This window comes from Amphibalanus amphitrite, unplaced genomic scaffold, assembly GCF_019059575.1.
Source record: "Amphibalanus amphitrite isolate SeventyFive unplaced genomic scaffold, NRLGWU_Aamphi_draft 001640F_arrow, whole genome shotgun sequence".
NCBI lineage: Eukaryota > Metazoa > Arthropoda > Thecostraca > Balanomorpha > Balanidae > Amphibalanus > Amphibalanus amphitrite.
Window position 1 is genome coordinate 10,685 of NW_024883133.1, and position 23,471 is coordinate 34,155.

Below are 23,471 nucleotides of genomic sequence, written 5' to 3' on the forward strand. Positions count from 1 at the left end.
ACTGGAAGGTCAGTGTTCCGTGTTTTTGACCAACTTCGTTGGTTCAAAACTCTCCAAACCTTCGTCATCGAGGACAAGGTCATAACAGGAAACAGATCTGCGAACACCACACTCTTTTTTTCTTTTCTTTTTCCATTCCATTCCACACTCTTAGATCATCTTTTTTGACGCACAGCCGTGCCGACGTTCGTCGCTCTCTCATACAAACAGTAGAGTAGGGTTTGTACTTTATTTACCTAGATCTTGCGAACAGAGCCGTCCACGGGTTCTCGGCTCGCTTATATCGGTTGACTGCAGGATTCCTCAACTGCTCACACCCAACACACCGGGGTTTGACCAACTCATCCGCGGGTTCTCACCGGCCCAGGGGGCCTTGACTCTGGGGTCAGGCCGATCTAGAGGGTCTAACAAACCGGCCTAGAATATACAGCACACTGCCGCGGCCAGCGTTTATGTACACATGACGACCAATCGCCACAATCGTTATAACCACGCTCTCCTACATAGCATACTGTCTTTCATACAAACACGATCCACAATCAGACACACGCGTTCCCATATCATATGCATGACACACAAGCATCGACCCTCACTCTCGGGATGTAGCGAATCAAACCACCCAGCAGTCTGTTCATTCCCGCCTTAGAGGCGCTCATTTGAGTCCACCCGCCGTGTTGTGACGTCACACAGCGGGCTCTGACCGCTCCAGTGACGTCATCAGTAACTATATGACGTCATCAGTAACTATATGACGTCATCGAGCCTCTGCCGTCCGAAAATGGCACTCTCAGCAGACACAAACACAGCGTGGCACAGGCAAGCAATCAAGACTGTCCGAATAATTTACAGCGCGATAAGATGTCGCAAGATCAAAGATGTAACGTCATAAGGACTCCAGACGACACATCGTCTATCAAACAAGCACCGATCCGACAAATGCATGCCCCTTACACACACATCATTGTATCTGATCAGTGATCTGCTGAGAGCAAATGATCACGACAGCGTTAACATCAGCCACACACACACGCTTTGCGAACGAGTTCAGTCAACTGCTCGTCGGTTAACGCTCGTCTTCTGAAGACAACTGCTCAGTGCTCACCCCCGCACAAACACCATGCCATCGCACACAAATATACAGCACTTTGCATATCGGACTGGAATTATGGCTACTTTGGGGAAGTCTGATCAGAGCCATCGTAGAGGCAGGAGAAGTACAGGGATTACAGCAGCATACGTTTGGCGTTCCCGCAGTCACGCGTCAAAGCGTGCCATGAATGTGAAAACCGGACTCGTTCAGAGAAACGGCATCTCTAGTGTGTTTCAGGGCTGGAGGTTTTCGGTATCCGGCAGCTCTGCAATGCGTTTTGCTCTGGAAATCCTTTCTACAGTTATTGATCGGATCACACAAAACCGAATATCTCTTTTCATCACCTCACATGGTTCGTACCTCAGCCAAGTTCATTCCATTTTGGAGATAGTCAGAGTTGCATCACTCAGACACCTACGCTTGGAGTACATCACCCCACACTCACGAGTTACACTCAACTCCAGAAGCCATTTACACTGATCAGCACGATCAGGCACACATCACTGTCCTATGTATTCACTATCGAGGCTTGTTCAGCCCGCCGGGCGCCTGCTCGTCGCTCATTGGTGCAGGAACCGGGCGTAGCGGGCCAATAGGAAGCCGCCGCACACGACGGCGGCCAATCCGAGGCCAAGTTTCATCCAGCCGCTGTTGTCGCGCGGCAGCAGACCCATACTCCGCAGGTGCCTGAGGGGAGAAACAGAAATGTCACGCCTACGGCACGACGAGTCATATGTGTGGACTTTAAGCATACATGTTTGAATATATGGTTCTGGAATACACATTACACATACTTTCACATGTAACTCAGGGAGCAGAAACACACGCTAATTGAAATTGCTCACATTTATAAAAAAAAAAAAATGACGGGAGAATCCGTTTGGGGACCCAACCATGAGGAACACAAATCGCATTCAATTAGAAAATAATTGTCCTTTTATCTGAAAAAATGCTTTTTAGTAGGTATTTGTTTAGCACTTGGGTGCAACAAACGTATAGCAACAACCATATGCTAAAACAAGCAAAAAGAAGGCAAAAGTGCAACAGCTTACACGAGCCGGCAACAGCACATACAACCGGAAACCAAACACCGAATTCAATGATAGGCAGGGTTTCTCAACTAAAACCACGAAGTGCTAAAATCGGAACCCATACCCCGTATTACACCAAGCACAGAGCAAAACATAAATAATGAGACACGAAGTGAGTGAGACACAGGAAAGGCGGTGTTGACATGACAACACAGCCATAGCACGACATATCATGGGTCAATGCAGAGTGTGTAGGAAAGCTGAAACGCTGGTGCGATCGAGAGGAGGCTCGTTGCTGGAGGCAGCTTAAGCCTTGTAAGCATTAATTCACTGAAGAAATCACATACTGCTCGGACCAAGCAACAACGAATGTAACTAAATCAACTGTCATGAAGGTCATCAGGGACTGCAGGCACACAAACTACAGAGCTAAGCTGCTTGGCACGCGGCAGTCGCACACACCGTAAACTGCGCACTTTTAACTGAAGAATGCGAGTGCACGACTGGCCAATAGCATTACCAGTCATAGGTCTGACTGTATGCCACACTAGCCAGGGTACTACTAGCCGTATTTCAGCTTTGAAAGCAGCGCAGTGAAGCCTACACTACAAATGCGGCTCATACTGTCCGAACTACGACCGTTTCTGGGGACACTGCGGCTCAGTCTGTGCAGGTTCACTGACCTTCCACTGCGCGAGAAGAGCATCCAGGCCGGGAGGAACCGACTGAGCAGTCACAGTGAGCAGCGGTGGGGGTCAGAGGATGTTATTCAGGGTCACCAGGGTCACAGGTCACGGGTCATGGGTAACCAATACCGCTACCATTGCACACTATCTATTAGTCATCTAGCACATATTAGTCAAAGATCAGCGTCACGGAGATAGGATATTTAATGGATGAGAGCTTTGTGTGTTAGAAACATTACAGTCAAAACACATCACGATTATGACTTGTTAATGGCGTCAATGGGTTTAATATCACCGGACAACACAACATGGACATAAGATAACCTGGGATAGTGCGCTGCCAGGGAGACCAGGGTCAAAATCAACACAAAAACCGGCACGGTCAATCCACAAACTTATAAGCAGCCCTTACAGCAGCTACACAAAAATACCACAGCACAAACGGCAAAAACCCTGGGTCCAACTCAGCACATAAACTCTCAGTCCCCGTAGGTATCGGCTCACTCTAGGACGGCAGCGAATCGGTGGACATACGAGTAGACCACATACGGGATGGCACACACAGCAGTGTGGACACGACACAGCAATAGCGTGAGTTTCTGTTGAGTGTGACTTGTGAGTGGTGAGAAAGACTGCAAACATTATTTAATAAGAGGAAAGGAGGAGAGGGCAAGGATAAGAGAGGGCAAGGATAAGAGAGAACAGAGAAGAGAGGAAATAGGGGAGGGGATGAAAGAGAGATAGCGTGAGTGAGAGAGAGAGAGAGGGGGGAGAGCGGGGAGAGAGGGGAGAGAGAGAGGGGGAGAGAATGAAGGGGAGAGAGACATGAAGAGAGATGTGGTCAAATTTGTTTCATTTTTTTTCTTTAGAACAACGTATACAGATTCTGCTTTGTGATCACAGCAATTCACAGCACAGCCAAATCGTGAAGCAAAGCGTGACAGCACAGACACACGCTGACGCCACCCGTTTCTCGGGTCCGGCTGAGTGGTGCCGCCTGGTGGTGTTACCTGGTGGTGCTGACGGCCTCCGACCACCACTGGTGACGGCAGCTGCCCGACGCACCAGCCCAGTCACCAGTCACCAACACGGACAGCTATACCACATCACGACACCCGGCCCCCAAGACCATGAGACAGGGAGACGGATACACCAAACCACAGCACGACACCAAGACCCGGCCACACAACGAGACACCAGACCCTGGAAAGACACTGATACAACGAGACAGAGCCGACGTATTCCTAGGCACACACAAGAAACAGAATGGCGTAGGTCGGATGGAGCAGCATGGGGATTTTATCTACACGGACGGAGGGGATGGAAGGTATACGTAACACTGGCTAAGCACCAGGACTGTTTGAAAAAGGGATTTCTGTTTTATGAATAATAGGAGGTGCGAGTGGTTTGGCATCAGAAAATGCTGAAAATGCTGGAATGAAATGAATTTTTTTGGAAAATGCTGAAAATGCTGAGAAACAATCGGAAATGTCTTGTTCACACGCCTGTGATCATACTCCTAACGTCATCCGGGTAGACTTCATTCATCATAAACACACCACAATTCTGCGTCACACAACCGGGTCTGTAAGACATCGTTTGTGCAACGGCTACGAACCAACACCACCAAATACACATACGGGAGGAATGTCGACAAATTTACCGATTTGACAGTGTTAGCTGGATACTCTGACAGCCCAACCCAATTTTCATGCTTGGCATGCGATCAGTGTCTTCTTCATGATCCTACAAACCACTAAAACAGGGTACAATCCAACCGACCCCCAATAACAGGCACTAACTCACACCATCTACTACCCGTTACTCAATCACCAAACCCTCCACCGCCTATAGTTCAGCCCTCTTAAGTTATCCCCCCCCCCTCCCCGCCGGGAATCGAACCCACAGCCCCCACTCACGGGTAGGCGGCCATGGTGGCCAGTTTGAGGTAGACGTCGCGCCGCACTGTGCCCGTACAGGTGACCGTCTGCGGGGGCGGCAGACGGTGCCGGCGACAGAACTCCCCCGGCTGGGCCATGTACTGCTGACGCACCTCGCCGCGGTCACTCTTGTTACCCACCACTAGGCACGGTACTGGGGTCTCGGCAAAGTACTTCTGTGGGCGGGAGACAAACAGTGTTACCCACCACTAGGCAGGGGACCATTCTTGTTGCCCACCACTAGGCAGGGGACCGGCGTCTCGGCAAAGTACTTCTGCGGGACAGGAGTAAAACAGTTACCCACCACTAGGCGGGGACTGGAGTCTCGGCCCGAACAACGAATGAGGGAGGCTCGACAGGTCTTCGACTGATGTAAGACCCCACATCGAGTTCCGACTCCCGAAACAGGCATCTCCACAAAGAATGCATTTCTGTGGGCAAGGCTCATCATCTACCACAAATGTGGTTCTGGCGTCCCAGTAAAGTGCTGCTACATTAAACATCTCCGCTGTTAAATACTTACACAAAGGCGTCTTAACCTCCACCCATCATTTTCGCACCCCAGTCACTAACCAGATAGATGCCGCCGATGTACTCGAAGCTGCGCGGGTCGGCCACGTCGTACACGAGGCAGACCACGTCGCACTGCGCCTCCGAGGGCAGCAGAGTGTCGGTGACGGAGTGCACGTCTATGTCGCACAGCAGAAGGTAGCGCTCCTGGCCGTATACCTGCACAGGGCTGATGGTCTGCTTCGAGAGGTCCGACTCGAGCACAGAGGACACCGACTGGGGGAGGGAGAGGGGGAGTCAGACTAAGAGCGGGGGAGGGGGGAGTCAGACTACAGTACATATGAAACCGTATGAGAGAGGGAGGGAGGGTGGGGTAGCAAGAGGTCAGACTACAGACATCACACACACGGTTTGCTTAACGAAAGCGCGAGAAAGGTAGGAAGGTTGTCGAAATACGTGGTCAGGACAAGTGTAGTGGATGGAAAGTGATGCACAATATTTTTCCTGGCGTAAGATTACAAAACAATGGTGAAATTTGATGCATTTGCCTGAGCACTGAGCTTGTAATCGTTTTGCAATAACTCTACAAGCAAACACTGCTGCATGGCACTGGTATAGCACCCCTGTCTTACTCTGTGTTCCTATTGAGCAGTCCCTGACAAAGACCAATCACGTGACACTGGCACCCCTCCTCTCACCTCAGCGTTCCTGTTGAGCAGTCCCTGGCAGAACGTTGTCTTGCCGGCGCCCTTCGGTCCGATCACGTGACACTGGTAGGCGGTGCGGGACGTCTGCTTCTTCTGCAGGTCCAGCCGCTTCTCCCGGGTCACTGGCCAGAGAACGTCAGAGGTCAGCAGACACCCGAGCGGCAACAGACAGGTCGAACCAGCGACATGTCGCGCCACAGCACCATGCGCATCAGACGACACTGCCGCAGAACACTCAGACAGAAGTCCATCATTGTGGTAGTTTGTTATGGCTGAAATGGCAAACTACGCTGTATTCCAAAGGCATCGTTGGTAAGACACGTCAAACCAAACTACCCAGCAGCAATAAAGGGATCTAAGTCTCAGAATGCTTACATTATATAGTGTCTGCATAACATTCAGAGGCATAAGGCGAGAAACAACCCAACATCTGATGAGCGTGAATGTTGACAATAAAACACCCGGTTGAGAATCGAAGCCACGTTCCTGCCACAGTCTACACACCGTGTATGGCGGCCAACTAAGGACCACTCCTTACCGTGTACATATGGTGGGTCCCTTAACGTGTATGGCCGCCTCCTTACCGCATATCTCGGACTCCTTACCGTGTATGGCGGCCGACTGGGATCCTTTACCGTGTATGACGGCCGACTGGGTCTCCTTGAGGCTCCTTACCGTGTATGGCGGCTGACTGGGGCTCCTTACCGTCTATAGCGGACTCCTTACCGTGTACAGCAGGCTCCTTACCGTGTATGACGGCCGACTGGGACTCCTTACCGCATATCGCGGCCTCCTTACCGTTTATGGCGGCCGACTGGGATCCTTTACCGTGTATGGTGCCTCCTTACCGTGTATGGCCGCCGACTTGGGCTCATCGTGTATGGCGGGCTCCTTCCCGTGTATAGTGCCTCCTTACTGTGTATGGCCGCCTCCTTACCGTGTATGGTGACTCCTTACCGTGTATGGCGGCCGACTGGGATCCGTTACCGTGTATGACGGACTCCTTGCCGTGTACAGCAGGCTCCTTACCGTGTATGGCGGCCGACTGGGGCTCCTCCATGACGTAGCTGTACCCCAGGTGTCCGAGGTACTCGAGCGTGCGGCCGGCTCCCAGCAGTGTCCACAGCGTCCACTGAGACAGGTAGCCCTGCAGCGTCAGATAGCCGCGGCTGTCCGTCGGCACCGTGTTGTACACCTGCGGGAGCGGGCAGTCAGCTGAGCCGGCCAGCCGAGCGGGCAGACGGCAAGGCGAAGGTTCAACGCCAGGCGGGGATAATATGGAAAGTGGTGGAGGCCAGCGAGAGAAATGAAATGAGAGAATCGCAAAAGCAATGTCAAATGCACAGCTTGAAGTGCTGATATGGTAAAGGTAAATGAGTTTTGACATACATTTGTTTAGAAATTCGGCACACAAATTCCAAGGGGCCATTGATAACTTTGCACCTGTGACTACACCTGTATTGCAGTGCCTCGTACCTGCTTTCCCCAGGGTATATAGGGGCAGGTGGAGAAGAGCTGGATGAGCTCCTCCGGGTCCAGACAGCCGTCCTTGTCCTGGTCGTACTTCTCAAACATCACCTGGGCACGGATAATAGACAAAGGCATCAGCGCATGTGTGTGGCAGCAGGCATCAGCACAAAGACATTTGTGTGGCAACAGAAGTGTATAACAATTAGAGACAAACAGATAGTTGACGAGAAAAATAAGACAGCAGGTGGTGTGTAGCCACCAACACCATTGTAATGTAACACAGTTCTGTAAATTTTACAGAACTGTGCTTCATGTCACTTGTTTTTTTTTTAACAGCTTTTTTTCACAAAATGAACTCGAAAATCAAAGAATCGTGGGCCAATCCCATGTAGTTCAAGTCCTAATCATCACCATTTGCCTGAAAGGAAGGACTGAGATATATCACCGGCAATTTAGTCGAAGTTTAATCCTAATCCCTAAGATTTACCTGGACAAACTGGTATCCCTCAGACCCGAAGCAATCAGTACTGACCTGGAGGAACTGATATCCCTGGTGAGTCAGCTCAGTCGAGCAGCCCGGCGGGATCCTCAGACTGAAAACACACAAAACAGAAACATGTGGTCAGCAAAATGCTGGCGATCACGAACCATCTAATACTTTATACAAAGACATACACGAATTTCCGTTGAAGCACGAAATTTTGATTTCGGCCTGACATTTTAACTTCGTCTAATTCCCCGATTTAATCAGAACAATTTTCCAGGACCGTAAAAACTATACACCTTGTCCAAACGTATCAAAAATATCTACCGCCTCCTTCCCGGCCCCAGCCCTGGCACGGTCCCGCACGGCCCGCCCTTTCTGCGCTCGGCTGGCCCCACTACCGTCGTCCTACCTCCACGAGTCGAGTGCTGCCGTGTGCAGGGCGGTCTCGCTGTGGCTCGGACTGATTGGGAGACGGCGGACGGGCGAGCCGGGCAGCAGGCGCGCCGCTAGAGACAGGCTGGGACGGGACGGGACGACAGGGCTGGAACCGGGGGACAGGGAGAGGAGAGGTAAGGGACGGGACGGTCAGGGACGGTCAGGGACGGACTGGGACGGGAGGGGACGACAGGGCTGGAACCGGGAACGGGGAGAGGTGCGAGGCCAGGACCGGGAAGGATAAAATAGGGGCGGACCGGAGTGTGATGGACGGCGAGACTGGAATCAGGGGAGCGGGGGACACTCAGGGATGGACACTGGGCAGTGAGGGGGGACGGATTGGGAAAGGCGGAGATTGTGGGGCTGGAAAAGGGGTATGGGGAGGGGAGGAGATTCAATGATCAGGAACGGGACGGGATGGGATGAATTGGACGGGCAGAGACTGAGAAATCAGGCCCGACAACCACGTTAAGACGGCCTTCGATGGAGGGGTGACGTCAATTCATACAAGGAAGAGGATGTTCTATTTTTCTTCCAATGAATATCTCATTCGAGATATGTATGTCTTTTCCAGACCAGTCATGATGAAAAGAAGCAGAAAAGGCACCCCATCCACAGTGGATCGTCAGTGACTGACGTATGTAAGTGATCAATCACAGCGGGTTCTTTGAAGTGCTGAGATTAGCTGGCCCTCCCACATAAGACTCACGGCGGGAAGAGGACGGTACACTTTGGTGAGCTAGAGGTCGTCTACTCACGGCGGAAAGAGGAACTACTCACGGCGGGAAAAGGAATTACTCACGGTAGGACCAGGTACTCTTTGGTGAGCTAGAGGTCGTCTACTCACGGCGGGAAGTTACAACTCTTTGGTGAGCTAGAAGACATCTACTCACGGCGGGAAGAGGTACTCTTTGGTGAGCTAGAGGTCATCTACTCACGGTGGGAAGAGGTACACTTTGGTGAGCTAGAGGTCGTCTACTCGAGGCGGGAAGAGGAACTATTCACGGCGGGAAGAACTCTTTGATGCCGGGTCGTCTACTCACGGCGGGAAGAGGTACTCTTTGGTGAGCGTCAGGTCGTCTCCGTAGCCGAATTTCCGCAGCACGGTCCACGTCGTCTCGTGCCGGCCGCGCTGAATAAACAGACAGTGCAGGAACAGGAACCCTGCGGCGATACGGGGGCCGGTCACCACGACGGCTGAGGCGCGGCTAATACAGTCACACAGATGCGCAGTAATTCAGCTGTGGGGAAAAGTTGTTAGATAGAAGACGCAGCTGTTTAAGAAAAACCGATGCAGACTGCAGAGGCAATGTTAGGGCAGCAGCTGTTATCTGTTATCACGGCTTGGTCTGGGTCTGGAAGGGAAATAAGTATCGTAGGCTGGTAGATGGCAACACAATTCTACCGGGTCTAGCGTGGCCCTCTCTCACCAGTAATTGCTAGCTCGCTAAATATAGAAACGCGGGTCAAACGACGTGGAGCTTGCCGGCCATACATCGGAGCTCACACATCCCCTCCTTCCCCCTGTTCCACATCAAATCTCACCGTCCAGTGTAAGCGCGTCGTCGACCACGCCATCCCTGACGTTCTTCATGACGATGGACTTGACGTCGTCGAGTCCCTGTGGCTGCAGTGGCGCGTTGAAGCAGCGACGCTGGAACGTGTTGAGCTCCGTATCCGAGAGAAGACCGTCGTTATCCATGTCACAAATCTGAGGACGGGAGGGGAAGTCTGATATGCAGTCACAATATACAGACGGCTCTGCCGAAAGGGCGGTATATGCAGCGGGTGGGTGAGAGAAACACAAAGAAACAAGTGAGTCAAAGTGAGTAAATAGATAAATACATGAGTGAACGAGAGTCGGAGAGTACGTCGCCGACTAAATACCCTGTGGTTCACTTGAAATTGGCGGTTTTGTTACTGATTGAGGTCAATAAGTACAGTTCCAACAAACGCAAATGCCTATAACTGAGGCGCGGCGAGTTTCCGGTTACAGACACTTTTGAAAGAGCTGTAAGTCTCACCTTGAAGATTCTACCCAGCGCTGCTTTGCAGGCCTCCGTAAGCTGTTGGTGAGAGAGAAGCAGAGGTCAGACCAGAGCGTGGGGAGAACGGGAGTCAGTTTGAACTACAAATAGGTGTTCAACAATATTGCATGGCAAACCCAAACCACAAGTTGTCATTATTTATGGAACATCATGTAAAAAAGGTGAAAAACTGATATTTTGAGAATCCAAGTCGTCAATCATCACTTTTAAAATCCCTCACTTCCAGTTTGACTCACGTCTCGTTCGGCTGTGTTGAACAGGGGCGCAGTGGGGTGAAGAATGGCCTTCTGAGCGTAATAAAACATCTCAGAGATGTTCTTCAACGTCCGCGCCGAGCACTGCAACGGACATACATCAATGGTCGATGAAAGGACAGCATCATTAGCTGGCAAATTATCGAGCAAAAGTATATCTTCTGTATAAAGCATGAGGCTACGCAGGAAATAGGGTATCAACTACCTAACAGTGTTAAGGTGTTGGAAATTCAAAGAAAGATGCGCAATAAGATATTAATATAAGGCTGATAATATCAATACTAAAGGACCGCATTTGAACCCGGATTAGCACGTCATGGCATGAAGCAATGAAAATATTTAGTACGGCATTGGTCTCAAAAGACAGATATTTGGATAAAAACCGCACACTTCAGCCGCCTAAACAAACGCACTGTAGCCTGTAGCTATGATGACGTTACAACACCGTACCTCGACGCATGTCTCGATTTCGGCGAACTCGTTCATGATGGGTATGACGGCCTCGAGCGTGCTGTACTCCACCAGGTCCACCTGTCCGGGGGAGAGGGGCTCGGTCAGACGGCGCCGGTACGCTCAGTCAGGTACGCTCAGTCAGACGGCACGGGTACGCTCAGTCAGACGGCGCGGGTACGCTCAGTCAGAAGGCGCGGGTACGCTCAGTCAGACGGCGCGGGTACGCTCAGTCAGACAGCGCATGTACGCTCAGTCAGACCCGCGAGAAGGCGCGGGTACGCTCAGTCAGAAGGCGCGGATACGCTCAGTCAGACCCGCGAGAAGGCGCGGGTACGCTCAGTCAGACGGCGCGGGTACGCTCAGTCAGACAGCGCGGGTACGCTCAGTCAGACGGCGCGGGTACGCTCAGTCAGACGGCGCGGGTACGCTCAGTCGGACGGCGCGGGTACGCTCAGTCAGGCGGCGTGGGTACGCTCAGTCAGACAGGGCGGGTACGCTCAGTCAGACCCGCGAGAAGGCGCGGGTACGCTCAGTCAGAAGGCGCGGGTACGCTCAGTCAGACGGCGCCGGTACGCTCAGTCAGTCGACGCCGGTGCAGTGTGCGGGGGACACGGGTTCGAATCTAGAAACTATCTACACGGCGAAATTACCTTCGCGGACATTTAATACGAAAAGCAGCCTATTAATTAAAGGTAGTGTGCCAGCTTTCTTGGACCGTATGGAGTTAATGGCCCAGATAAGGAGAACCGGATTTTTAGAACTTATCCATACCTTCAAAACTCATGGAAACGTCTTAAATTCTTCAAATTTTGAGTACCCCAGTGCGAAATTCGCCCCGACGGGTTGTCGGTCGTACCCCAACCACATTTCACACCACTATGAACAATAAATGCACACACTGAAATCGCTATTACCGATATGCTCATCCAATCAAGTTTCGATAAACCCGTTCATCATCATCTCCTGCGGTTTCGAACACGCCTGTTAGGTGGCTTCTGATGCTCGTCGAGGTCGGAATTTCCAAATACGCGTGGTGCGTCGGGCCGCGCGCTCTGACTTCGGCCAAGAAAAATGCGTCAGCTGATCATTGTCATTTCTGCCACTTGCGTGTGGTGAAATGGGGTCATAACTTATAAGACGGCTTTTTCATATCAATTATTTTACATAAAATCATATTTCAAACCATAAATAATGTTAGACAGCCAAATAAAAGAAACAATACCAATACGGGCTTACAGTTTAAGGCTCGACATTGTGTTGTCTACGATTAGACAGCTGATAACTCATTCCCGTACGTCGTATGGTCGTAACACTATAATGACCTTTGCTTATTGTCACAAGTGCGCCGCAATCGCGATTGTTGCCCGACGCCTGTTTGCAGGTGAGTCCACTACAGTTGTTATACATATCTAAAAACCGAAAAACTTTTAGGCGAAAAAGGCACTATTCCAGGCCCATTTTTGATTTTTTTGCGATATTAGGTAAAAACAGAAGCTTCTTATCCTAGGAAAAATAAAATGGGAAATCTTTCAAAGGTGGCACACTACCTTTAAAAAAAAATGCTGCATTCAAATGCAAAAGCTTGAGCAGATGGCCTACGTAAATAGCTAGAGATTTCGCAAATTTCGCCGAATATATTTATCCTACGAAGTACATTTTTGCCTTGCTCACATTAGAACCACGGAGAATATTGTCACTGTCATAGAAAAAAACGAGCTAATCCAACACAGCCCAGCAAGGCTGACAACAGTGTATCATGTCAATAAACCAGCAGAATATGAGATGCTGTATCCGTTTTACGGTCCATCTACCTGGCGATTTAGTAAATGTGACTGAGGAGCTGCAAAACTGTGTCAACGCCCCTTCACCCAGCCGCGCCACAAAGGTGCGGAGATCAACACTCCGATAGGTGCCGGGCGGGAGTCAACGCTCGGAGTATTTCGACATCACCGGTTAACAACGAAAAACCGGCTACGCGGCAATAGAGCGATATGCACTGTGAGGACAGTTTCTAGAGACGCTTCCGGACGAGAAGTGCAAAGAGAAAAGAACGTAGTTTGCTATGCGGAACAGAGCGACAAGAGGCATAAATTTAATCAAAATGACACATCACGAAATTACGATGCTAGGCCATAGTAACAGCTGTAATAGATATGAACAGAGTTTACCAGAGTTTACGACCGAGGTTGTGGTTGAGCTACACAAAGCAAGGGTGTCTTGTAAAGCTTTGCAACAATGCTCGTTCGTTGTTTATTGTTTCAAAGTCAGTTTAAGAACGGAAAATGTGGCCAAGCAAGCTATCGCCACAGCCTGTCAAGAACTGTCAAGAAGGCGTCTTCTCCCATAGTTTACCTCGCCGGGCTAGTACCTCGTTTCCGGTAGAGTATTACTACCCCCCCCCCCCCCCCCGTTGATAGGTCCCTCTCCCATACATGGTTTTCCTGACTGACCGCGTTCGTACCTTGTTTCCGACCAGTATGACGGGGGTCGAGTGTTCCTCTCCCAGAGTTTGACGCACCAGCGGCAGCCAGTAGTCCGTCACCTGGCAAAGAAGGGAGACCGTCAGCGCACGGTAGATTGCAGTGGCAAACATAGCAACTTAGACACTCAACTCACACGTACAGTGTGTAAACTGCAACACAATGGCGAGCGACAACGTAAACAAAAGTGTACACAACAGGGCGTTCATAGGATACATCGGTGCCTTACGGAGGAAAGGGTAGAAAACTGAGCTAAGAATCCACAAACACTGAGTTCGAATCACATATACACACTAACTGTATATTCTCGCTTTTCCAAAATACATGTGAACATAAGAAGCGGCAAACCATGGCAAAATAAGCCTACGATAGATATATAAGCACAAGGTCCGGACAGCAACCATCAAAACTGAAGCGTTTCGAACCCCTGTGTTTATTGGCGACATGTAAAACATAAAACAACAACAGCAACAACTAACAATAGTACGGAGTACGTCATAGCCGGTATAAATGCCAGCTGCCAGCTGGCAGCCGTGGGTATGACGAAACGACAAAGCCGCGCCAGTATTATGAAATTCGTGTGAAAAAAAAAATATTGGCCCGAGAGACGATATTGACTCTGACTCTCACGAAAGCCTGCAGCCTGAACCCGTTCGAATTCCAGCAGGCTTTCTTCATGATGATGATGATGATGATGAATTGGGGTTTTTGGGCGCCCTGACTACAGTGGTCATCATCGGCGCCCATGTTCTCTTCATGGCCCTACCGGCTACCAGCAGTGCCCCTAAAGCTGGCTACATAACTAAGTGACATTGGAAGTCAATTTCAGTTGTAATAATTAGAGGAAAAGTGCGAGAGGAAGAGGAAGAGAAGAAAACAAACAACCCCAAAGAAAGAGGCAGACGAAAGATGTCTTCAAAACCAGCAATCCAGTGCGGCACCCTGGGGCCTGGGGCCGGTCATTCAGCCCCATCTTCCTAGCTCTGAGGCCTGAGCAATGAGCACCTCTACCGCTCTACAATGCAATAACCGAAATTTATGTACCGCACACCTCTCAACTGTCCTACCTTGTCCAGCGTGTCCTCATCGTCGACGGCGTAGATGACGCAGATGACGTGAGCGCGCAGAATCTCCGCCAGAAGCTGGTCCTCTGTCTGCTCCAGAGCTGACGGGGGAGGGGTGTCAGTATGTGTTTGTGGGGGGGGGGGGGGTGTCAGAATCTCTGCCAGAAGCTGGTGTCCTCAGTCTGCTCCAGAGCTGATGGGGGAGGGGGGTGTCAGGTATATGTGTGTGGTGGGGGAGGCAGTGTCAGTAGGTTTCATTCATTCATTCATTCATTCATTCATTCATTCATTCATTCATTCATTCATTCATTCATTCATTCATTCATTCATTCATTCATTCATTCGTCCGTTCTTCCATTTACGTATAGCAACTCATTATGCTGGCCAGAGCACGCACATTTTTATCTGAACTTAAGCATGAAATTTTTACCTAACAAAATATATCACACGTTCAGAACATTGTGGATAAAGTGGGCCGGGTTGAGTCACACTTACACGAGTAGCCGACAATGTGCGTGAGCACCTTTGAATACAGTGAATAGAATATAGTGATAGGGTATATCACACACGAGTAGTCGACGATGTGTGTGGGCACCTTTGAATACAGTGAATATAGTGATGGGGTATGTAACACTTACACGAGTAGCCGACAATGTGCGTGGGCACCTTTGAATACAGTGAATATAGTGATGGGGTATGTCACACTTACACGAGTAGTCGACGATGTGCGTGGGCACCTTTGAATACATTGAATATATTATATATGTAGTGATGGGGTATGTCACACACGAGTAGTCGACGATGTGTGTGGGCACCTTTGAATACACTGTTTTGTCACACTTACACGAGTAGTCGACGATGTGCGTGGGCTGGGCACCTTTGAATACACTGTTTATAGTGATGGGACGTGTCACACTTACACGAGTAGTCGACGATGTGCGTGGGCACCTTTGAATACAGAGAATATAGTGATGGGGTATGTCACACTTACATGAGTAGTCGACGATGTGCGTGGGCACCTTTGAATACACTGTTTAGAGATGGGATGTGTCACACTTACACGAGTAGTCGACGATGTGCGTGGGCACCTTTGAATACAGTGAATAGAATATAGTGATAGGGTATATCACACACGAGTAGTCGACGATGTGTGTGGGCACCTTTGAATACAGTGAATATAGTGATGGGGTATGTAACACTTACACGAGTAGCCGACAATGTGCGTGGGCACCTTTGAATACAGTGAATATAGTGATGGGGTATGTCACACTTACACGAGTAGTCGACAATGTGCGTGGGCACCTTTGAATACATTGAATATATTATATATGTAGTGATGGGGTATGTCACACACGAGTAGTCGACGATGTGTGTGGGCACCTTTGAATACACTGTTTTGTCACACTTACACGAGTAGTCGACGATGTGCGTGGGCTGGGCACCTTTGAATACAGTGTTTAGAGATGGGATGTGTCACACTTACACGAGTAGCCGACAATGTGCGTGAGCACCTTTGAATACAGTGAATAGAATATAGTGATAGGGTATATCACACACGAGTAGTCGACGATGTGTGTGGGCACCTTTGAATACAGTGAATATAGTGATGGGGTATGTAACACTTACACGAGTAGCCGACAATGTGCGTGGGCACCTTTGAATACAGTGAATATAGTGATGGGGTATGTCACACTTACACGAGTAGTCGACAATGTGCGTGGGCACCTTTGAATACATTGAATATATTATATATGTAGTGATGGGGTATGTCACACACGAGTAGTCGACGATGTGTGTGGGCACCTTTGAATACACTGTTTTGTCACACTTACACGAGTAGTCGACGATGTGCGTGGGCTGGGCACCTTTGAATACACTGTTTATAGTGATGGGACGTGTCACACTTACACGAGTAGTCGACGATGTGCGTGGGCACCTTTGAATACAGAGAATATAGTGATGGGGTATGTCACACTTACATGAGTAGTCGACGATGTGCGTGGGCACCTTTGAATACACTGTTTAGAGATGGGATGTGTCACACTTACACGAGTAGTCGACGATGTGCGTGGGCACCTTTGAATACAGAGAATATAGTGATGGGGTATGTCACACTTACACGAGTAGTCGACGATGTGCGTGGGCACCTTTGAATACAGTGTTTTGTCACACTTACACGAGTAGTCGACGATGTGCGTGGGCACCTTTGAATACAGTGTTTTGTCACACTTACACGAGTAGTCGACGATGTGCGTGGGCACCTTTGAATACAGTGAATATAGTGATAGAGTATGTCCCACTTACACGAGTAGTCGACGATGTGCGTGGGCACCTTTGAATACAGTGAATATAGTGATGGGGTATGTCACACTTACACGAGTAGTCGACGATGTGCGTGGGCACCTTTGAATACAGTGTTTTGTCACACTTACACGAGTAGTCGACGATGTGCGTGGGCACCTTTGAATACAGTGTTTTGTCACACTTACACGAGTAGTCGACGATGTGCGTGGGCACCTTTGAATACAGTGTTTTGTCACACTTACACGAGTAGTCGACGATGTGCGTGGGCACCTTTTCGGGCGTCACGTCGGCGGGGATGGTGATCTCCTCCGACCGGGCCGGCACCTCCTCGGGAAACTCCTCACTGACCTGTGGAGGCCGGAGGGGGTATTCAGGTGGAGATCAGACACCATACACAGACAGCGGTCACAGACACAAACAACATCTCGACGCGAAACTCCGTGCTCGCCTGTGGAGGGATGGGGGTATTCCGGTAAGAATCGAACGCAGACAGCAGGGAAGGGCACACACAGATAGCCGCCACATACAGCGGTACAGACAGCACAGTGGTCAAAGACAAAAACTCTCTCTCCGCTCACCAGGAGCGAGGTGCCCCAGTGGGAATCAGAAACCCCACTAGACACCGCATCAGCGAGCCCTCACCGACAAAACAACCTGTTAAATTTGAGGGAGTGAAAAGAAATAAAGAAATGATATGGGACCAGCGCCCACATATTTTTTACACGAATCTCTTGTCCACAGCTTAGCATCAAATCATGGAATTTGCATTGCGTAATGCTGGAAATTAATTAACCTAAATTTGCACGCTTGGAGACGTTGATCTCAAATGGTCTGTCGCATATATATATGTTACGGACAAGGACGACAGAATGTCGCCGTACCAGAGATCAGATTGCGATTTCAGTGCGATGCAGACAGTTGTTGAACATACCACTTAGTTGGCTGATAAGACAATAACATCTGTTATCGATAAAAAGTAGTCGTGTAATCTGCCAAGATCGAACGAGCAACGGTCATAACAAATACATTACAATGTCGTCAATATTACAATGTCAACAATCACACAAAAATTGCAATGTCAACCCCAACAGCCATGCAATGAGACTGTCCTCCCGAAGAGGCACCGCTCCAGTGCCCTTGACCACAGTTGCATGTTTATTTGTTCTCTGTCATCATTTACATCCACCCTCTGATCGTGTTTCTTGGCACTGGCCGTGGTCGAATGGAACCGACGGTGAGTTGACAGGGCGTCAACTCGGTTTGAGCAGACCGACGGATAGGGGGCGGTTCGATTCTCATGCCGCTCGCTATTTGCTCCTCAAACCGGCCGCGATGGCGGTGAGATCGGTCCCATTCATTGAACCATACTTAGTGTTACTATGGTGGGAATTAAGAGAAACCAATGGGGAACTGAACGGATAGTAGTCAATGAATCGTTTGGATTTTTGCCACTATAGCATTCATTATTCACCTGCAGATCACCCGGGCAGCAGTAATTGGTTCACTTGTCAGCCAGACAAATCACCAACAAATCATCACAGATGATTCACCAGATTCATCTGATGTTTAAATGTGACAGTTACTCATGCTTATACAATAGAAATTCTATTAACAACAAATCAGAAATAACGAATCGATTTTGACAAAGCTGAAAACTTATATCACAAAACAAATAATTGCAGAAATTAATAACAAGACCATGTAATCAACACCTAACAATACAGGCAGCATGCATTCCCAAGCCCAAAGGCTTGGAACTGCTTTTCATAGGGAATCAAGACATTAGGTACTTTCGCAAATACTACAATTCATCGACAATAAACAGCTTACCAGTGAGAGGATGAGTGAGGTTTTCCCCACTCCCGGCTCTCCCAGCAGCAGAATTCTCACTTCTCTCCTGGACTGCACCATTATGGTAATGTGGATGGTCTTCTCAAACGTAGCAAAGCTGGCCGCTAAACACAGTTCATTTGGATCGCGCTAATGACATGTAGAGTTTGCATTTTAAGTACATAGCAACTGTTTAGGCCATTTTATTTGCAGTCTAGCTCTTCCCCAGAAGTCAACCTGAAATGAAGGACAGATCGTCAATCACAGAAGAAATTACAGAGCTGGTTGTAGGAAACTGGAGCCGCAGTCTCAGTAGAGGTATTCACCCCTGCTGTTGGTTCATTATGGTCCCAAATGAGGCTCTCATCCTGACTATGGCCAGTAATGGAGTAAAAATAGTCGATTTGGCCGACCACCAACACTCGAACATAAGAGGCAAACGTAGGCCATTAAATAGAAACCTAGCTTTTAGGTTTCAGACAAGTTCGACGTCCCTCCACACCATCCTCAAGCTCACAAGAAATGTAAGGTCTGGCTCTGAGGATTCCAATCAGTTGGAGTTGAGTTGGCTGAAGCATAGGCGGCGGAACGGGGAGGGCACCGGGGCACCGTGCCCCCCTTTGATTTTGACATTTCAACATTAGCCCTATGGGCGTTGCATGGAAAGAATGGGACCAAAAGTCGGCAGTGCCCCCTCTTAACTGAAGGTGTTCCGCCGCTACTGGGCTGAAGTTGGATTGGCTTGAGGATAGTTTGATTCAAGAACTTCTTGGCAACTATCGAAAGTCACAATCCGGACAAGTTTGAGCCACTCTTTCTCCATATCGGACCAGAAATCGTAGACGTGATTCAAGACTGTCAGACGTACATACGACGCAGCCCTGAAGCAACTCGACGCTGCATATCTGAAGACGCCAAACGAAATATATGCGCGGCACCTGCTGTCAACAAGGCACCAAAAGCCAGAAGAAAACATCGATGAGTTCCTTCTGGCTTTGAACAGCCTGGCGGGTGACTGTAACTTCGCCGCCGTCACCGCCATAGAGCATCACGCCACCCATGAGCAGTCTGTCAGTGTCCTGCAAGAAACTCAACCTTTGGAAAAGTGCGGCAAATCCAGACATTGGCAGAAGGTGTGCCGCTCCAAGTCGGCAGTGGCTAACGCGTCGGCCGTACAGGAGGAGTACGAGTCCTACCCCGAAGAACCCCGCCAGCCGGAGCTCTCGCCCACGCTCGCAGCCTCAAACTCTGCCGCCGCTACTCACGCGCCAGCAACAGTGAGCGCGAGAGTCAACGGGCGTCAGGTCACAGCTCTCATTGACACAGGGAGCTCTGACAACTTCATCAGCGCAAAGCTCGTCCCCGCACTCGGCATGAGGGTGCTCGTCTAAAGTCTCCATGGCATCGTCCAGTCTCCCAACACAGGTGCGAGGATACAGCGTGTCAACTGTGACCGTTGACGATCGGGAGTACCGGGAGGTCGAACTGTCCATCCTCCTGGATCTCTGCACGGACGTCATCCTCCGCATGCCGTTCCTCCGTAGACACGAGGGTGTAACCCTGGAGCTTGGTGGCGATGAACACGAGCTCAGTATCTGCGATCTCGCGCAGATGAAAGTCAGTCAGGCGGCATCCTCCAACTGCCACCCTATCGCGACCAGAGCAGTTCATTGTTCAAGTTCGTTGAGAACGAAGTTCAACGTCTGCTAAACGAGGGCGTCATCGAGCCAAGCCGCTCACCCTGGCGTGTCCAAGTTGTCGCCACACAGTAAGAATCTTGGCCACACACGCCGAAAACAAGAAGAAAAGGGTGGTCGTTCACTACTCTCTTATCAACAGATTCAATGAACTGGACGCGTATCTGCTGCCGATCGTCGGCGAACTCGTCAACAAGGTCGGGAAAACAGCTTGTTCAGCGTCCTCGATCACCATAAGGTACCAGCCAGGACGAGAAAACATTCCTGTTGATACGTTCAGCCGCGCCCACTGTGCAGCCGCCTCATATCCAGCTCTGGAGCAGCTGTACAAGTCTCTCGTTCACCCCGGAGTAGCGAGGACGCTGCACTTTGTGCGCAGCAAGAATATGTCCTACTCCGTGTCCGTGGATGACGTGTGCCGCGTCACCTCCAACTGCCCGGCCTGCTGTCGATGTAAGCCGAACTTCTTGAGGGCCACCTCCGCGAAGCTGCTGAATGCTACATCTCCATTCGGGAGAATCAACTTGGACTTCAAAGGTCCCCTATCCACAAGTCCGAACGGCAGCCAGTACGTACATCCTCACTATGATCGACGAGTTCTCCCGGTTCCCATTCGCCTAAACCTGCCAGGATATGACAGCCGCCAGTCGCCACCGTAATAAAGTGTCTCACTCATCTCATCTCCATCTTCGGGAAGCCGGCATACCTCCGACCGCGGTTCAGCTTTCATGACAGCTGAGCTTATTTATTTATTTATTTATTTATTTATTTATTTATTTATTTCACATCGTGAGGCAAATCCGTGGAAAAATACGGCTATTACATGCTCGAGTCAGATACAGAATGGGGGGCAATGATGATGAAACAAACACGCGGCATCACAATTCACACAGTCGGATCAGACAAATTGACAACACATTCAGCATACATTTACCGCCGTTTACGTCACTTGCTCGCGCTCATGAAGGTGCTTTCTCAGTCTGGCCTTGAAAGCAGCCTGACCTACGTTGCGCAGTGCTGGAGGAAGCCCGTTGTACTCCGTCACTGCGGAGTACAAAAATCGGCGGCGTCCCGAGCTTCGATCCTTCCTGACAGGACTGGGGATCGCCACGAGTCGCACGACACCGTACCACCCCGAAGGCAACTCACAATGTGAGCGGCTTAACGGCACCATCTGGCGTGCTGTTCAACTCGCTATGGAGAGCAGGAAGTTGAGCAGAGGACAATGGGACGCCGTCCTGCCTGACATCTTGCATTCTATCTGGTCTCTGCTGTGCACAGCAACAAAATGCCACCCCACACGAAAGGATGTTCTCTTTCCAACGGCGGTCTGCCACTGGGACTTTGCTACCATCCTGGCTCCTCAATCCCGGGCAGGTTCTCTTGAAGAAATACGTCCGAGAAAAGCTCGACCTGCCCGTTGAGCCAGTCGAAATCCTGGAGGTCAACCCACTTTCGCACTAGGCTTTCGTGCGCTATCCGGGCAGCAAGTTCAACACAGTCTCTCTGCAAGTTCTCGCCCCTGGCAGTTGTGCACAGCAGCAACTAGCAAGGAAATGAGAAGGGAAGGCAACGAGCAAGCCGGCCGGGGTTCCTGGGCGTTCGTTTGGGGCCCTCGGATGCGCCGTCTTAGAGCGTGCAGTCTCCAGGCTTGTCGCTTTGCTCAGAGCCCTCGTTGCATCATCCCTGGGCGTGCCGCATCACCCACAACGACAACCCCGATCAAGCGTGCTGCCATCGAACCAGTCAGAACCGGCGACTGAACCACGTTGGTCTAACCATACAAGAATGCCAGTGGTACGTCTTAACATAGGTATGAGAACATGTATACTAAGACGCTCATCAAAGCCAGTCACATGCCTTATCTTATGAAAACATGAACAAAGGTGCCTGTAAGGTATGACTGTTTGTTCATTGTTGTATGGCTGTTTGATAACTGCCTATTCATGTCTTTTTAGCACAGCAGGGGAGAATGTGGTAAACTGCCCGTTAGTTAGGTAACCGTCTGAATGTGGTGCACTTTGGTGTACTTACTAGCACTAATACTAGTTGTTTTCTGTTTTGTCCCCAGGCACACATGCACATGTCAAATTTAGTTGAATAAAGCCATTGCATTTCTACTTTTGGCGGTACCTACAAGTGCTGAACGAAGACTAGGATTATGCATACAAACAATTAGGCAGCTGGTACAAACTGTGATTGTGGCTAACACACTCAGATAGAATGTTGAAAAATAAATTGCAAAAAACACAAACGGAGGAATCAGTGAAGAAGACGACAGGCAACTAAGACAGGCAGCAAGAGTATCAGTATATAAAACATTATGGAAAATTGCAATTGACACTCAGCTCTCATAAGTCTATGACTACCAGGAAACATATATATAAATAACAAACACTGGAAAATTGCAATTAAAAATATTAAATAACCGACCGCGCCACACACCCTCTCTCACACACACAGAGCCACAATCTTTTTTCACACACAGCCGGAAACAAGCTTTGTGACGTAATCGCAAAGCGAGCTCTGGTTGGCTGAAATTTTGTATCAATCTTTTTTTGGGGGCATCTCGCATGCTTTAGAGGCGCCTTATTGATCCCATGTTCATATCATTTTATATGAATTGGGTACCTGAAAATTGAAGCAAAGAAAATAGAAATCCTGACATGAAAATCGTATGCGCATAACTTCAAAATATTATGCATACATTCATGGCGCAAAAGAGTCAAAAAAGCACATGTTTATTTTAAGGCTGCCTTCATATGGCCGGTCACTTCCCATCCTACTATCATGAAGATTTTAGAGACCTGTCATCGATTGATTACTTTGTCTGATCGCGAACTTGTTATTTTGTGGATCCCTGGACACTGCAGCATCACTGGGAACGAGCTAGCTGACCGTCAGGCCAGGGAGGCTATCTCGCTGGATCAAATAGTAGTCCTTGAAATGGGTCCCAAAGAGCACTATCCCGGTTGTCTGTCCGTC

General features: G+C 49.6%; 1 protein-coding gene across 15 annotated transcripts; it reads right to left on the minus strand.

Annotated features, from left to right (window-relative positions):
• Positions 1 to 215: 215 nt before the first annotated feature.
• LOC122374323 (mitochondrial Rho GTPase 1-like) lies at positions 216 to 23,216 on the minus strand. Of its 15 annotated transcripts, none has more exons than XM_043352995.1 (19): positions 23,118 to 23,186; positions 18,790 to 19,026; positions 17,202 to 17,307; positions 14,659 to 14,756; positions 13,573 to 13,653; positions 11,109 to 11,189; positions 10,641 to 10,742; positions 10,381 to 10,422; positions 9,902 to 10,067; positions 9,400 to 9,520; positions 8,331 to 8,462; positions 7,967 to 8,027; positions 7,441 to 7,542; positions 6,994 to 7,159; positions 5,956 to 6,086; positions 5,321 to 5,533; positions 4,727 to 4,923; positions 2,805 to 2,846; positions 216 to 1,777 (listed from the first exon to the last, which is right to left on the minus strand). In XM_043352995.1, the coding sequence occupies exons 2-19, from the start codon at positions 18,868 to 18,870 to the stop codon at positions 1,651 to 1,653; spliced, it is 2,049 nt and encodes a 682-aa protein (XP_043208930.1). In that variant the 5' UTR covers positions 18,871 to 19,026; positions 23,118 to 23,186; the 3' UTR covers positions 216 to 1,650. The 15 variants fall into 15 exon arrangements, 14 of the variants coding, with proteins under 14 accessions (XP_043208930.1, XP_043208928.1, XP_043208929.1 ...); XM_043352993.1 differs by lacking the exon at positions 23,118 to 23,186 and adding an exon at positions 22,920 to 23,059; XM_043352994.1 differs by lacking the exon at positions 23,118 to 23,186 and adding an exon at positions 22,932 to 22,967.
• Between the last annotated feature and the right edge of the window lie 255 nt (positions 23,217 to 23,471).